The following is a 17,679-nucleotide window of genomic DNA, read 5'->3' as shown; positions in this document are numbered from 1 at the left end:
ACTCACATTTAAAAAAAATCACCATGCCAGGAATGGTCAGAGGTAAAATATACACAAAAAAGAATGCTAATATGCCGTTTGTCTGGAAAGGCTGCACATGTTAAAACTGGGGGATTGAAAGTTCTATTGCATGTGCTGGGCCTGTACCATTGGCATTGATCTAGAAAATATGAACAGAACCACACTTCCAAAACATTTACAGAATTTGCCTCTAAGAATCCCAAAAATTCTAATAATTTTCACAAATCTCTTTATCTGTAGTTATCTATATCTGTAGGTTTTACTTGTAGGAAATAAGTGTTTTTTTTTTTTTTTTTTTTTAAAAGTATATATTTTATGTATGATTTTCCAGACCAGAAGCCAGTAGATCTAGCCCAGCGTATGGAAATCAAGCAAATTCTACTAGGCAAAACTGGAAAGGTAGGAACTATCCATTTATATCTACGCACAACTACCAGTATCACTTGTAATGCACTTGATAAACATTTATCTTCCATTTACAGTATTTAATGAAAAGTCTCCAGAGGTTTGAAGGCCCTCTATGCAAGGTGTGTATGCAGGAAATGCCATTTTTGTTTTGTTTTTCCTGTTGGTGTGTATTTGCATGTATGAAGGAAATAAATTTAAACGTGATGGTCTTTGTATAGATTGGTGCTACAGTAGGGAAATAAATATTTAATCACAGTCCAATTTTGCAAGTTCTCCCGCCTACAAAAAATGGAGAGGTCTGTAACTTTTATTGCAGGTACACTTCAACTGTGAGACCGGATCTAAAAACAAATCCAGAAAATCGGTGTATGGTTTCCTTTCGGACATTTGACATAATAGTACTGCATGGCGGGAGTGACCACGACATGCAAGGGGCTTCTACAGCACTTACTTGGAGGGTGTGGGTGTCCGTTACTCCGTTGGCATCCAGGGGTCTAGCCAGTGCTATTAGTGCTGGCATCCAGGGGTCTGGATCTGCAGACTTTCTGCACTTCAAATTCATGCTTAGAACTTATAACACGACCCTCCATCTCACCAAACAGGTCTATTTTCACTAATATAACAATCCTAAAAGGCTCTCCGATACTACTCTTAATTAATTACTAACGCCAAAGTACTGACGACCTGCTACCCAGGAAAAAATAATACCCAATCTACTAACTCCATGAATCCATTCCCCTCCACTACTTTACTATGTTTGGTCTCTTCCTTTTGAAAGGGTCAGAGGATGAAGTGTCCAGGCTCCTCTCCTCTGCTCACCCCACTACCTCCCCCAGTGACCCCATCCTCTCACATCTCGTACAGTCTCCTTCACTGAATCTCTCTTCTTCCTTTCGCTGTCGGGGTTCCTCAGGGCTCAATCGTAGGTCCTCTACTCTTTTATCATTATACTGTCCCCATTTGGATAAACCATGAGCAAATTTGGATTTCAGCACCATCTTTATGCTGATTATACCCATCTTCATAAGTCTGCCTGTAATATCACTCCTGCCTTCTCCTCCTACCGTCTCTCTACCATCTATTATGTCCTCTCCCTATTGAAATTTAGTTCTTCCAAAACGGAACTTTGTCTTTCCATCGTCTATTAACCAAACTAACCCTGATCTCTCCAATTCTGTCTGTGATGTCGTCATAACTTTGAGGTAGGAGGCCCGCTGTCTTGGGGTTATGCTGGACACTGACCTCTCCTTTGCTTACTCTTGCCGGATGCACCGTTAAAAGCGTTTGGAGAATCTGATCATTTCTTACAATTGAAACCTCTAAAACACTGATTCTCTCTCATCTAGGCTAACTCACTACTAATTGGTCTTCCACTTACTAAACTCTCTCCACTACAATCTATTCTCAATGCAGCAGCCAGGCTACTGCTTCAGACCAAACGCTACACGGATTCCTCCAGTCTATGGCAGTCACTACATTGGTTGCACATTTCCTTCTGAATACAGTGTAAATTATTCACCATAAAGCTATTAATAATGCTGCATCTCCCTATCGCACATCCCTTGCTCTCGCAGTGATCTTGTGATCTCTTCCTTAATTGGAACTTTCCACTCGCCACTCTAGGATTTCTCCGGAGCTGCACAAATTCTCTGGAATGCAATTTCCCAGTCTATCAGACTAATACCCAATCCCCAAAGCTTCAATAATGCTCTTAAAACCAATTTATTTAGGCAGACCTATCACACACATTAACTACATGCAACTTACTCTTTGTTAACTAATTCTGTACTCCCTCTGTCTGTTATCCAAAAAATACCTCTCTGCAGTCCCACTGACTCTGGACTTTGTATATAAGATGGCGGCTGATGTCTGGTTCAAGCAGCAGCATTTTTATTTATTAAATTATTTTTATTCTATAAAAATGGCTGAACCATTATACCTTATCCTCAGACAATAAGCTCTTGCGAGCAGGTCCCCCACTCCTATTGTTTCATATGACTGTCATTACTCTTTAATGTGTTATTTTATTTCCCAGAATCTGTAAAGTGCTACTGAATATAAATAGATTTATTATTATTATTACAGGAGGACCTGGTCAATGACCTTAATCCAGCTGGGAACACAGTCCCAAAGATTACCATTAGTAACACACTACACCGTCATGGATTAAAAATCATGCAGAACTAGCAAGGTCCCTTGTTTATGCCAGCACATGTCCAGGCCCATTTGAAGTTTTCCACTTACCATCTGGACAATCCAGAGGAGGCACGGAAGAAGGTCATTTGGAGAGATGAGACCAAAATAGAACTGTTTAGTTTCGATTCCACTTGCTCAGTTTGGAGGAAGAAGGATGAGTACAACCCAAACATTAAGAATGGGGTAGAAATATCATACTTTGCGGGTCGTTGTCTGCAAAGGGGATGGGACAACTGCACCATATTGAAGGGAGGATGGATGGGACCATGCATCTCAGGTTTTGGTCATGGTTGGGTTTTTCAGTATGAAAATGACCGAAAACAGAGCCAAGGCAACTAAGGAGTGCCTCCGTATGAAGCATTTCAAGGTCCTGGAATGGTCTAGCCAATATCCAGACCTGAACCCATTCAGAAATCTTTGGATGGAGCTGATCCTAAATGTTGCCCAGCCTGAAAGATCTGGAGATTCCGCCATCCCCCCCTCCCCCCCTCCCCCCCGATTCTGTCTCTATTTAAATGACCTTACAATAAAAATGACAGGCCTTTCCATTTTTGTAGGTGGGGAAAAAACTTGCAAATTCTGTTTCAAATCATATACTTCTTTCCACCACTGTATATAAGCATCATAGTTCTTGGATTACAGAAGCTTATTTCTCAATGCAGCCCCATGATTGTCTAGTTGGATTATATAATTAGACAGATTACAACTAGTTACTATTGAGTAATACATATAAATTGAAGCTCAAAAAATCTTCCAACAGTCCTTAACAGAATTCATTAAAGGTTTGTCCCAAGTATTAAAAGAGAACCTGTCACATGAGAACCCTACCCACAAACCCCAAGGTATCCAAATATGCCTTAGGTGTTTTTATATCTTGCACTGATGCATTTCTTCCAAAACTACATTTGTTAATGGCTGTGTCTTTAATGTCTTGTCTTGTCTTCACAGGCGTCATGATCCTCACACAGTGTGCACGAGAGTTCAGCATTGGTCCTGCTTGTACCCTGCTAGCGCTGGCCAGCTTTACAAATATACTGTGGATGGCAAACCTCCGCTCTCACAATGTGCAGCGAAGATGGCGCATGCGCAGCAGGTCTATATAGCCGACCAGCACTGAAATCACAGGCAGACTGCGCCTGTGCAAGGATCATGCTGAGTAGAACAGTGACCTCTATGAAGGGGAGGTGTGGTTAGAAGTTTGAACAGCCGGGTGGAGGCAGGGTAGTTCTTGACTGCATGGTTGAGCTCCCCCCCCAAAAAAGTATTTTTGAAAATAGTTTGTGTTTGTCACAGTTGTCTTATGGTGGTAGGGGATGCCAACTGTGAATAAAGACCTAATGCAATTAGCTGGTTTTCTGCTTTCAAAAGATATAGGTGCCTTTTTACTTTTTAATCTGTTTTATTGCTATATTTTGCAGGTTGTGACTGTCTTAAAGGGCATCTATCATCCGTTTTCATAATGGTCAATGTGTCCTACTAAGTGACGTACCCTAGATTAATTAGCATAATCTTTTAACTTTCTTACCGCAATCACAGCGTTTATAGTTATAATAAAAAAAAAAGTCAGGAACTCTTAGTAGGACACATCTACCATGAGTAAAACTAATGGCTATGAGGCAAGTGAACTCTACACACGGTCATCTATTGCATTTGGATGTCTATGTCTATAAACATTTAATGCAATTTTGAAAAAAAGTGTCTGCTTCCCAGAGAATATATGGTTGATTGGGGTTTAGTATAATTAATTGTTTTATTTGAATACGTCAATATTGTAAAAATTGCTCAGGCCAATAATGCAACAAAATTTCCATAAATGCCTGGCGGGAAAGGGTTAAATTGGACAGGTGAGCTACCGCAGTAGTTTCCTTAACAGGTAGAATCGCCCTCTAATCTGTGTTACATTTTTATTTTTAACACACTTTTTTCAATTGTAGAAATAAAGGAGGAAACTCTTCTCTATTCATTTATGCAATTTGTTTACAAATTAAGGGTAAATGCAGATGGCCATGTGCCCGCCCTGGACTGGATCCCGGGTTAGGCACATGGCGGAGGAGGTGGGAGTGGTAAGTGCTCCTCACCCCTCCTCCCTCCATCGGTGGACGAGCGGCCGTCTGAATGAACCCTTAGTTACAATTTTTAAGATCTGTGGAAATATTAATTACAAATGTAATTGGTGCAATTTTGATTATGAACAGTCATTTTCTTTAGAGCTCGCGTTTCTTTGGCTGGAAACTCTTTTGGGTGGTTCTTGAACATGGTGTTATGTCTTGGTTTCAAAAACAGTGAGTATTTTATTAAATACAATTTTTAAATGTGCACAAAATCAAGTTGAGTGGATTGTGAAAGGTTTCATGCGCTACACAAATTTATAGTAATAATAATGTCATATACCACTTCAAGCAGCACATTTTCAGAGTATGTGATCTGTTTTTCCAGTAGGTGGAAGTTATTTTATTCAAGCGATAGACACAGAAAATAACCTCAGTGATTAGTTAATCTTAAAACCGTCCTTCAGCACATGCATGATATTTTTGGACTAAGTGTGCAACACCCCTGCCAATGCATAGGCAGATGGGAAGTTTTGAATAGCAACTTCTCTAGGCTAGCAGCTGTTAGGGAGACTGATCACCTCTCTCGGAAGTTTCTGGAATTTAGACATTGTGTAATTGCAGCTGTGGTTTCTCCCTGGAAAGGCAACAGTTATGCTGATATTTGTATTGTCCAATTAAATATCTATAAGGCAAGCTGGAAGCTGGTTGGTGGAGTGCTACCACCTGACCAGGGGAGTATAAAAACCTGTGCTTGGTGGAAGCACATGGTCTTGGAATTCAGCCAGTAGATAGAGAAGCAGGTCCAGTCTGAAGCTCCCTCCAGTGCAGCTGTTCAGACCCACTACCAGGAAGAAGAGGTAAGTAAGGAGACTCAAACCCAGGACTGCAGCTTCCATTATTGGACACTGATCCCCTACATCAACCCAGCCTGCCTCTTCTACCAGCCCAAGAGTAACCTTCCTGCGGACCAGATCCCCCAGCTTGCAGAATCTACTGCTGTTACGTTTGGCCGTTGTCTGCTGTTTAATAAAGAACTGTAAGTTGATTTGCACAAAGTTGCCTCCGTCTGATCCCTGGATATGGCTGTCTACCACCACGGGCTTCCCCATCCATCACCTAGGGATTCCTCCTACAGACACTCAGGAGTTGCCCCAGGGAGAAACCATTCCCTCAGCCTCTCCCTCCATATTTCTTGCACACAGCACCTGCTGGAGACCTGCCAGGCTGTAGGTAAGCCCTCCGGCCCCCATACCAAGCACCGTGACCACAGCGTGCCCAAGGCCGCACTAGCCAGCCACTCCAGTATTCTGGGCCCCGGCTGCCTCCGGGTCCCAAGAAAAGGCTAGGCCCCAGTGGGGGATGTTGCAGATGTACCTTTTAGCAAGTAAGTTTAGCTAAAAAGTTGTGTTATAGCCCAAATGGTCAGGAGGATCCAGCACTGCCAGACCCTTCTGACAAATGTTCTGGATATTGGGTGACGCTCAATTGTGGGCCATTCCTCTAAAATTGTTTTTGTTTCATATTTTCCATTTCTATACAAATACTTTTTAGGTCAGATGCACTAAGCAATGTGTATCGGCAAGGCTGCAAGCACCTAACCCAAGCCATTTGCACGGTAGGAAGAGATTTTTTTTATTTTTTATTTTTCTAATCATAAATAGTTGAACTAGTGCAGTGATTGGCTGGCAAGTTGCTCAGCGGCACAGGGTTGTTAGAGTATGCCAATCCATGTGTTTAAGTGGGTTTCATCCATTAAAGGATTTGTACCAAGTGTATAAGTTATCCCCTATGTGCTCTACAGAGCACTTGCACACGTAGATGAGACCAGTCTGTTTGACTACCAGGCATTTGTGTGGGGGGTTTAGCATAAATATGTATTTTTCACAGCCATCTAAATGGCCAATGTTTCAACTTTCTCTACCTGTTGCGTTCTATAGAAATGCAGGGTGGATCCCAGCTCTGCCATAGATCTGGAGTAAAATCCTAGAAAAGACCAGGCAGTGTATTTTAATCCTATAAATGTGTGTGTAAAATGAATAAATATGTTTGTAGGTCAAGTCGTCAGACACTGTGTCCTTCTCTGTAAAATGCTTTGATGACACCATCCACAATTTCAGAGTTCTTCCTAAAAACCTTAAACATACAAGGGAGGTATGTATCTTTTAGGATTCACTTTTTGATCACTTTAAGACTTCTTTCAGATGACCATATTCAGTCCATGACTCGTGGACCATAATATGGTGCTTCTCACGGACCAACCATTGTCCAAAGCACTCCAAGCATCAGTTATGTTTGATGCCAGGAATCCCTCCTTCCCTAGGTGACAAAGCACCTGGTTGACAGTATGGCACACCTGTAGACGCTGGGATTCCATGCATCATATGTATCTGTTATCCTTGAACTCCCTACCCTGGGACATTGTTTGGTCAGTGAAATATTGCCAATATATGCTCTTAGGCTAAAACTAGCTTCAATTGTGTACTTTGCTGGAATTTACCAACATGGAACTTAACTTGTATGAAGAGTAACACTTGTATTATGAACTCCATTTCAGCAGTTGTAAACTGTAGTGAAAAAACTTGCAACTATATGGTAGTAGATTTAGCTCCTTAAAGGGGTATTCCCATCTTGGCATTCACATTTAATTTAATTTATTTGCCATGTGTAAACATTTGTTCAATTGGATGTGATTAAAAAAATGTTCCTGTGTGAAAATATTTTCCTATTTTTGTAGTCATGTTGTCCCTTAGAAACCAGAAAGCTCGGATATGACCACCTCACATTTTGGCAGCGGTGGGCCATTGAGTCCTGCTGGACCACCAGGATTCAGCAATCATTACCACAGGATGGCTGCGGGGCATATAGTAACTCCTGGACAAACTCCTTCAAAAACTTTTTGCATCTTGGTTACGACCACCTCTGCTGGAGGGCTTGCACAAAGGACAAAGTCTTTTTTTCTAAGGGACCATATCACCACATTTATGAGAAATTATCTTCGCACAGGTAAAAAAAATTTAATAACATCTAATTGAAGAAATGTTTATATATGGCAGATTAATTCAATTGAAAGTGAATGCCCAGACGATTCCGTAACCTTTACAAATCTAGTTTATTCTGCTAGAATGTAACTTATGTACACTGCTCAAAAAAAATAAAGGGAACACTTAAACAACACAATATAACTCCAAGTAAATCAGACTTCTTTAAAAGTCAAAATGTCCTCCTTTGTGCAAGGAGGAACAGCAGGAGCAGTGCAAGAGCCTTCCAAAATGACCTCCAGCAGGTCACAAGTGTGCATGTGTCTTATCAAGCGGTTATAAACGGATCCCATCAGGATGGTATGAGGTCCCCAAGTCCAGAGATGGAGGTTGTGCTCAAAGCCCAACACTGTGCAGGACATTTGGCATTTGCCAGAGAACACCGGGCACATGGAGGCCACACACAATACTGAGCCTCATTTTGACTTGTTTTAAGGACATAAGATCAAAGTTGGAACAGCCTGTAATGTGTGTTTCCATTTTATTGTTGTGGGTGACCCCAAATTCAGGCCTCCATTGGTTAATAAATTTGATTTCTATAGATTTTTTTTATTTTTTTTTTTATTTTGTCAGCACATTCCACTTTGTACAGAACAAGTATTTAATGAGAATATTTAATTCATTCTGATGTAGGATGTGTTATTTGAGTGTTCCCTCTGTTTGTTTTGAGCAGTGCATTATGCAGGTTTCCTCATTACTTGTGAGTAAATGCACTTCTACATGAACGCTGCTTTACAGGACTGGCTGACGGCCATTGAGGAGCATTCAGCTTATAGCACTCACTACTGTTCCCAAGATCAGCTTAGTGACGATGAAGATGAAGACCCAGTGCTTGTGGCAGAATTAAAGGAGTTACTTGAGGTAATTTTGTATGGTAACCTGAATTGCTTGTGCCGCATCCTAATTTTTAGTAATACTCGATACAATATACATTGTTCTCATATGCTGTAGTCTTCTCTGCAAGGCAGAATGGTGGTACGTTATATATGAACATGTGAATTTCATTTTCCGTATTTCAGTTTTATTAGTTTAGATGGGGAGGGAGTCACACTCCTCAATCATCAAAATGAAAGTCTTGCAGTGATATCGGATTGGAGAGTGTCTTGGAGCCACCCTTCAACTATATACATAGTCAGGTCTGGCGCCAAAACCCGGCTTACCCGGGCAAGTGTCGGGGCCCCGGGGTGCTGGAGGGGCCCACTCGGGCCCCCGGATCAATTGTTCCAGTGTCGCTTTAAGACACAGTGTAGCTGGAGGGGAAGGGGGACTGTGTGGCTATGCCGGGTAGGCTATTGGAGGGCGGCCCATGAAGGGGCTCACTGAGGCTCTATCGCCCAGGGGCCCACTAAAACCTGGAGCCGGCCCTGTACATAGAAGTTTTTTTATGGCTTTTGATTCTTTAATCCAGTGCAATCACATCAATAACTTTATGTAGCTTTTTTATATATTTTAAATAATTTCACTGTATTGCCATATTCTGACACCTGTAACTCTCTCATTTTCGAACACAGAGCTTTATATAGTATCTGTACAGCTTCTTGATACATTTTATGGAAATTTTTGCAAAAAAAAGTGGTTTGGGCTTTTTTTTTTTCTTCTTTAAAAGATATCTATCCCCAGATCAAGGATTGTAAACCAAGCACACTGACATGCTGGTATGTGCTCCCTCTGACTGCTCTTCTTTTAGCTTCTTATGGCTTTGTTTTTACAAAAAAAATTAAATTTGGCAAATGAGCCTGAGGGGCTCCAGGCTTCATAGGAGTTGATGGAGCCTGGAGCCCCTCAGACTCATTTGCATAATTTCTAAAGCCCCAGTATGTAAGTGTGCCTGGTTTACAATCCTTGATCTGGTGATTGATGTGATGGAGCCGGGCTTGGGAGGGCTTTCTAAAAAAAAAAAAAAAAATAAACATGTACTCTCCTCTGTTGCTCTCCTGCACCACAGTCCATTGGAGCCATACCTCTGTTTGTTTGCAGGGGCACCGAAACTCAACTCTGACAGAAGAGGGGGGGGGGGAGTCGTGCCAGGCCACCTGTAGATGGGCCCCTGTAGATATCTAGGGGCACGGTGTGGACAGATTGCGGTGCCGGACACCGGGTGCGATGGAGTAGGTGAGTACATGTTTATTTCTTTAAAAAGTCCTTCCCAGACCAACTCCTAAACTGTGATAACACTTGGACAACACCTTAACATATAAATGTTTTTTTTTCCTTCTATTTTTATGTTTACTAGTATGTGTGTGCTAGAGTAAAGGAGGGGGGGGGATTATAATTTTTTTTTACATTTCAAGTGCACCTGTGCCCAGGCTACGCTGATTTTAAAAAATGCCTAGGCCATCATTCTGAATCATTTCAGCAGTTTATGATGCTTTATTTATTACCCGTCTCAATGCCAACAGTGTGTTGAGGACCGGGATAGGGGGGGCTGCCTCTGTGTGCCTGTGTCAGTCTCACCACTGTCCTCATGTGCATTGAGAAGGCATGGGAAAGGTGGGATGGAGTAGAGTACACAGGCACACACGAGCTGCAGTTGCCCCCCGTGTTCATCAGGGACTTGCCACACACTGCTGACAGGGAGCCAAGTAACAAAATAAACTATTTTAAACTAAGCTGTCATTTTTTAAAGTTCGTATAGCATAAGTTTATGGAACCTGTTATCAGCTAAGTGACATTCCTGGTGACAACCCAAAAGTGTTTTTTTTTTCTTTACAATGCTTTGTGTGAAAGCAGCCTTTCTAACAGTGGAGTGGGAAGGGCCCTCGGTCACCTAATATATGATCCTCCGAGTAAGTCAGGACTCCCTTACCCCAAATAATGTTCTCCTTGTGGACAGTGCCGTGGGACAAGTGTCCATAGTAGTTAAAGGAGAATTGGGGGATTATCTGTGTTCCTTATAAGCGAGTGAGTGTTTCCTTCTCACTCCACCGTTATCCTTACAGACTGGTGCAAAAGGGGGCACTCAGTCACCTAAAGGGGTTTGCCTATGAAAGAAAGTTCTCAAATGAAATTTTTTTTTTAGTGAAGTTTACACAATAAAGATAATTTTTAAACCCTTAATTTACAATTTTACAAGTTTTGTTGCTGTTTTGGCTGCCATAACTCAATGATGGTTGGTGTAAGATTCGGGGCGTGGGTGGGGACTCTCTAAGCAGACACTTCATGATTCCTCTGTTATGAGATGCTTTTTGGTTTTGTGTGCCACATTAACATCACTAAGTGTATATTCCCTCTGTATGCTGCTTTCCTTTTTGTTTTTTTTTCTCTGTGCTAATGTTTGTATGCTTTTAGCTAAGGTGACTATGACTGTACATTACTTGCATGTTTTGTAGTAAAGCTCCTCCCCTACATATCAGATGGGAAGGAATGTCTGCACTTAGAACTGCTAGAGTGATCAGGAAAACTGGATTAAGGCAGGATTTTTCTCTGCTTTTTTCTCTGTTCTCTCTGTATACTGCTTTATGTTTATGTTGAGTTTGCTTTTCCTCATGTTTGTAGACGTTAAATGCTCTGATGTGCACTATACACTATACTTAGAAAACAGTTTTACCCTCCTATTCTAACGTCTCAAATTCAGAATTACAGAAACAAAAACATGAAAAAGTACTATAGGTATAGAAGTCAAACCTTAATGTTATATAGCACTGCTAGACTGTGCAGCAATATGATGTTAAACATTTAGTGAGCTGTTCCCAGAGAAAAGCCTGATATTGAAAGTGCAACCATTCATTAACATTGGCTGTTCATGGGCCTTTTAATCAAGAAATTGTCTGAGATGTTGCATGTGTGGTCAATGTATTGCCCCCAGCCCAAGTTAGTGTTAAGAGACTGTTCTCTATCCTTAAAATAATTGGATCAGACTTGAGGTCTTCTATAAGGGAGAATCTGATGGAAGCGATACTGTTTCTAAGAACGGGCTTACTCAACAAAATATTATTTGGTACATTTCTGTTGAAAACCGCCTTTTTTTCTGTGTTTTGCATATATATATATATATATATATATATATATATATATATATATATATATATATATATATATATATATATATATATATATATATATATATATATATATGTGTGTGTACTATGGTTGTATTTCAAAAATATTTATATTCTACCAAAATAACTTGGTTATTGTGTCATAAATATGATTTATTAATTTACAGTAATAAGGCTTTTTTTTAGGATTGGGTCGTAGTTTACAATTGTGAGGCTTTTTTATACATCCGTATAAAGGGTCTTGTATAATCTGCTCTATCATTTAAATACTGCTTTTTCAACTGGATCTTTCCATCTTTCCATCCTTCAATTCACACCCCCTTTATCATTTCCTTCAATGCTAAAACCTTTCTTTGTTCTTCACTTAGCTAAATTTACTTTTTGTTCTAAAACATTAATGCACTGAAACTAAAGAAATGTGTCACCTTGAGGTGAATGAAGATTGTACAAGATCATTTCAGCCTGGATCTGCAGTGACTTCACTGCTTTTTACTGAGGCATAGGTGTACCATATTTTAGGACTATAATACAAATCTTACTATAAGAGGAACCCCAGATTTATCCCTCCAAAAACACGCACAAGCACACCAGACACATTCACATGAACACACTCTGCTCTGCCACACCCTCACCTACCTCTGCTTCATACCCAATTTTTATCTGCAACTTGTTCTCTGGCACCATCCCCTGGCCCCCATCCTGGCCTATAACTGGCTGCCATGAGAGGGTTACAGGACCTTGCAGTGATGCAGGAAGCGTGTGATCAGTCACATGCTTCTGACCTCTCTGGGTTCTGCAGGTAATACTTGTCCGGGATGGCCAAAAGTGGGAGGGAGCAATGCAGAGGCTCTGCTCTTTGAGATCAGCGGATGTGATGTCTGCGATTCAAAAAAATGTGGACTCCAGTGTAGGTACAGAAAATCTTTCAAAAAATAAGGAAAATCTTTAAAATCTAACGTTTAATCCAAGTGGTTAAAAAACAATGTGCACATGGAAAAAGAGGAAGCCATTGACGCATTTCGGAACTAATACTTCGTCATAGTGGTGTGTACAGGTGTAGGGACAGAAAGCATTTTACTGGTAAGGGAACACCCACTGAGGAGATCGGAAATATTAATAGATATGCATCAGATCGGATCTCAAATTTCCCCATGGCCTGAATTTGAGATTCGATCTGATGCATTTATATTAATATATGCCCTGGTTGACATACCTTTTATTCATCGTCTTTCTACTTGCACATATACATTCTCTTGCATCTCTATGTAGATAATTATTTATTTTCTGCTGGTCTTTTCCTCTATTTTCCATCCCTTACGTAATTTCCAATCTCCTCCGTGGGTGTTCCCTTAACTGTTAAATGCTTTTTGTCCCTACACGTATACAAGCCACTATGACTAAGGATTGGTTCCAAAACGTTCTAAAACGTGTCAGTGCCTTCCTTTTTTTTTTTTTTTTTCCATGTGCACATGGCTTTTTTACCACTCGGATTAAAAGTTAGATTTTAATGACAGTGATCAAAAGATCTGGTATATAAGACGCAAGTGTCATATGTCAAACAGAATTCGCCAAAATCCAATTAATACGAAGGCAATTTTGTATACAGCAAACACTATATAAATATATGTAGTTACTTATATATGTGTATACTTATAAGCCGACTTTTTCAGCACAATTTTTGTGCAGAAAATTCCCCACTCGGCTTATACTCGAGTATACAAAAAAAAAACTGACTACTCACCATTCCGACGGTCTGGGCTGCTCCTCTTCATCATCTTGCCGCAGGTCCACGACAGCTCTGTGGGCAGCAACTCTTCTGTCTTCACGCAGGCACCTGCGGCATGAAGATGAAGAGGAGCTGCCCGGGCCGTCGGAATGGTGAGTAGTCAATATATTTATTTATTTTCACCGGCAAGCTATACTCTACAGGGGGCTGGCAGGCAATATATATTAAATGGTGGGCTAGCTATATACTTGAAGGGGGTGGCAGGCTATATACTACAGGGGGCTAGCAAGCTATATACTGGGAGGCTGTGACCAATGCATTTCCCACCCTCGGCTTATACTCTAGTCAATAGGTTTTCCCAGTTTTTGGTGGTAACACTAGGTACCTCAGCTTATACTTGGGTATAAACAATAGATGGAGAGTTATCATTCTACATTCTAACTTATTCAGTCTGTTACTGCTTTCTAACGTTCTGTTTAAAAAGATATATATATTGAAGCGACCTATTCCACCATATGGTTATTGCAGAAATACCAATATCTGTTGGCCCACCATTGGTCAGAGGGACGTTTATCAGGGCTGAAAACTAGTGGAGAAGCCCAGAAATAATCTGTTACCAGCGAAACGTCAGTAATTGTGAATATTTTCCTTGTCACGCCATCTCCATGCCAAGTGGGCGTTCCTGCCCAGGATCTACATACTACTTAGAACATATGAACATTCACCTTAAATGTTTGCATTGTTGTTGTGCAACACTAGTTTTGACAGCTGCCAAAGACAATTTTTTTTTTTCTTTTTTCCTATTTTAATAAACTTGTTAAGTATATTGGGGGAGGCTTTATCATCGCCTTGCTTGGTTTCTTGTACAATTTTTTTTTTTTTTTCCGTAGTCTCAACTGAAACAAAACATTCTGAAAAAGTTGTACAAGAAACTTGATAACTTGATACATTTCCCAAACTGTGTTTTACTATATTTGTATAATATTTAGCCCATTTGACAATCGGGCACTACACTCTAGCACATCTTCTCAGAAATTCTACAATGTTGGGGCTTTACAATTAGCACTTGTAATTAATTATTGCCCAATTTTTGTATCTACAGAAAGCTCAACTGAGTCATCGGAAACTGGATAAAGAAATTTCCACGTTTCTCAGTGCTTTAATGGCTTTGGAGGAGTCAAAAGGTAAGGGCAGACATTTTCTAAACTTCTGTTCTCTTCTGTTAAGCATCTACTTAAAAAAAAAAGGCACAGCCTCCTGTGCTATTTTTTTTTCTGCAATTAAATCAATGTGTAAGGGAAACTGCGGAATGCAGGTGTTAACATATCCTAGTGGACATATGTAATTTTGGCTGTAAAGTGTGTCCTACATCTGTCCTCTTGTCATCGACTTAAGCTCTACAGCCAGTGATTGGCAGACTGCAGCAATGACAAACCACTGTGTTGGGACTTGATTGCTGTATCAAGTCCACAGCAATGGAGAACCAGGCATCACTCAAAACACATTGAAAGAGAGTCTCAGGTGAGTAATTTTCATTTTTTTTTTTAAATGCTGAAAAGAACTTATTAAAATAAGAGGAACTCTCTGTACAGCAGCATGAAGAGGAGAGCAGCTCTACATACACGACCTAGAGTGTGTGTTTAACCGGTTAAGGACCGGGCCCTTTCCTGTTTTTTCATGTCCATTTTTCACTCCCCACCTTCAAAAATCTTTTTTATTTTTACACGTAAAGAGCTGTGTGATGGCTTGTTTTCTGCGTAACAAATTGCACTTCATAATGATGGTATTAAATATTCCATGCCATGTACTCGGAAGCGGGAAAAAAATTCCAAATGCAATGAAAATGGTGAAAAAACGCATTTGCGCCATTTTCTTGTGGGCTTGGATATTACGTCTTTCACTGAGCGCCCCAAATGACATGTCTACTTTATTCTTTGGGTCGGTACGATTAAGGGGATACCAAATTTGTATAGGTTTTATAATGTTTTCATACATTTACAAAAATTAAAACCTCCTGTACAAAAATAATTTTTTTGATTTTGCCAACTTCTGGCGCTAATAACTTTTTTATACTTTGGTGTACGGAGCTGTGGGTGGTGTCATTTTTTGCGAAAATTGATAATATTTTCATTGATATCATTTTTAGGACTGTACGACCTTTTGATCACTTTTTATAGATTTTTTTAGATTTTTCAAAATGGCAAAAAAGTGCCATTTTCGACTTTGGGTGCTATTTTCCGTTACGGGGTTAAACGCATTGAAAAACTGTTATCATATTTTGATAGATCGGGCATTTTCGGACGCGTCAATACCTGATGTGTTTATGATTTTTACTGTTTATTTATATTTATGTCAGTTCTAGGGAAAGGGGGGTGATTTGAAATTTTAGGTTTTTTTATTATAATTTTTTTTTTAAAACTTTTTTTTATTTTTATTTAAACTGTTTTTCAGACTCCCTAGGGTACTTTAACCCTAGGTTGTCTGATCGATCCTATCATATACTGCCATACTACAGTATGGCAGTATATGGGGATTTTCTAACTCATTCATTACAATGTGCTATCAGCACATTGTAATGAAGGGGTTAAAACGAAATAGCCTCGGGTCTTCGGAGGACCCGAGGCTACCATGGAGACGGATCGCCGCCCCCCGATGACGTCACGGGGAGCGGCGATCCCAGGTAAGATGGCGGCGCCCATGCGCCGCTATCTGTTTGAGGCTGCCGGCAGCTTTGCCGGCAGCCCACGCTGTAAAAACACCCGCGATCGGTGCTAGCACCGATCGCGGATGTTACCGGTAAGCCTTTGCTGCAATATGCAGCAAAGACTTACCGGCTATGGAGAGGGCTCAGCCCGTGAGCCCTCTCCATGCAGCGCGACGCGACCGCCGCCGTGAATACACGGCGGGCGGTCGCGAACCGGTTAATTGATAAGGTGAAGCTACAGAGCTGAGTTTGTTGTTGGGGATCTTGCATCCATCTCATGATTTGGTCTCTCTTCTCTTTTTCTATGTATCCGCTACTAGTAGAATCTAAGCTAAATGAAGCTAAATGAAAGTATAGCTAAACCTTTTCCATGATAATCTAAGCACATTCTCGGCACACAGCAACAGGTTGATAGGGGGATGTGCATGGATACAGAACAGACAGGTATTAGGAAGTGTCTGCTCAGCTAGTGCCCAACCACAGGGCTCCATTTGTATTAGCTCCTGAATGTTAGAGAAAGGAGCAAAAGCCCCAAAAAGTGAGTAAATAAGTAAGGGATTGAAAGTTGTCTTTATCATGTAAGCATTACTAATGGATGAAGATTTGAGGTCTTTCTTTGAGAAAACCCCTTTTACAAGCAACAGACTTACAGACAGGGCCAGCTCCAGGTTTTAGTGGGCCCCTTTATGGGCTGCCCTCCATTAGTCACACTGACCCCCCTCCTCCCTCTGTATACACACTGCCCCCCCTCCCCCGTGTACACATTCCCACCCCCCTCCTGTATACACACTGCCACCCTCTCCTCCTGTATACTCACTGGCCCCTCTCCTGTATACACTCTGACCCCCTCCCCCTGTATACACTCTAACCCCCTCCCCCTGTATACACACTGCCCCCCAGTAAGTAATGTGCACACACAGCCGTCCTTGTTCTCCCCCTTGGCCCCTGTCATGTCTCCTCCTCTCCTCACAGATGCAGGTCTGTGTGCTAACTGCTTTCCCCGGCAGGTCATGTGACGATCACAGGTCCTTCAGTTTCTGATGCTGCAGCTCCTGCCGGGGAAAGCAGTGGCTGCAAATGTTCTCATTGCGATCTGTGTCCTTACAGATGAACCCTAGTTACAGATGGACCTCTCTGCCTACTGTGAAGCTCTATAGTTGATGGTAATTTAATGAACTTTTAGTCCCAGACTTCAGAGGTCAAGATGTCAGTTATCAAAGGTGTCTGCAATTAAAATTTATTGTTAATTCTTGTATCTGTGACTGCCCATAATTTTGGAAATCCTATTGCCACAGGGACAAAATTAATATTACAGAAAATAACAGTTCTGACAGGCACTGTGACTGTGGTAATCTAATTATATTTATTCTGCTAATCCGTGGTCCTGGTGGGTGTTTCCAGAGCCACTAAGTGCTACAGTATCACAGGCTTTTAGAATGAGAAAAACCTGTCTTCCCCTCCCCCTGCTCTCTCTCCCTGCCCCTGCCTGTGTAATATATCGGCAGCAGGAAGTGCAGAGGGAAGGGAGACCCGCTCT

The 17,679-nt window shown here is 41.1% G+C and overlaps 1 protein-coding gene across 2 annotated transcripts in view; it reads left to right on the top strand.

The window, feature by feature from the left end:
- The window catches only part of OSBPL1A (oxysterol binding protein like 1A), a 94,688-nt gene that overhangs the window by 29,058 nt on the left and 47,951 nt on the right, over window positions 1–17,679 (top strand). For both annotated transcript variants that reach the window (XM_072152055.1, XM_072152056.1), the window contains 7 exons: window positions 353–420; window positions 504–548; window positions 4,834–4,907; window positions 6,228–6,291; window positions 6,729–6,827; window positions 8,453–8,575; window positions 14,541–14,622. In XM_072152055.1, the coding sequence (XP_072008156.1) occupies window positions 353–420; window positions 504–548; window positions 4,834–4,907; window positions 6,228–6,291; window positions 6,729–6,827; window positions 8,453–8,575; window positions 14,541–14,622 (555 nt within the window). The remainder of the gene's footprint in view (window positions 1–352; window positions 421–503; window positions 549–4,833; window positions 4,908–6,227; window positions 6,292–6,728; window positions 6,828–8,452; window positions 8,576–14,540; window positions 14,623–17,679) is intronic.

Source organism: Engystomops pustulosus, chromosome 5, assembly GCF_040894005.1.
Source record: "Engystomops pustulosus chromosome 5, aEngPut4.maternal, whole genome shotgun sequence".
In the NCBI taxonomy this organism is placed as follows: Eukaryota; Metazoa; Chordata; class Amphibia; order Anura; family Leptodactylidae; genus Engystomops; species Engystomops pustulosus.
This window is presented reverse-complemented; position numbering and strand designations above follow the sequence as displayed.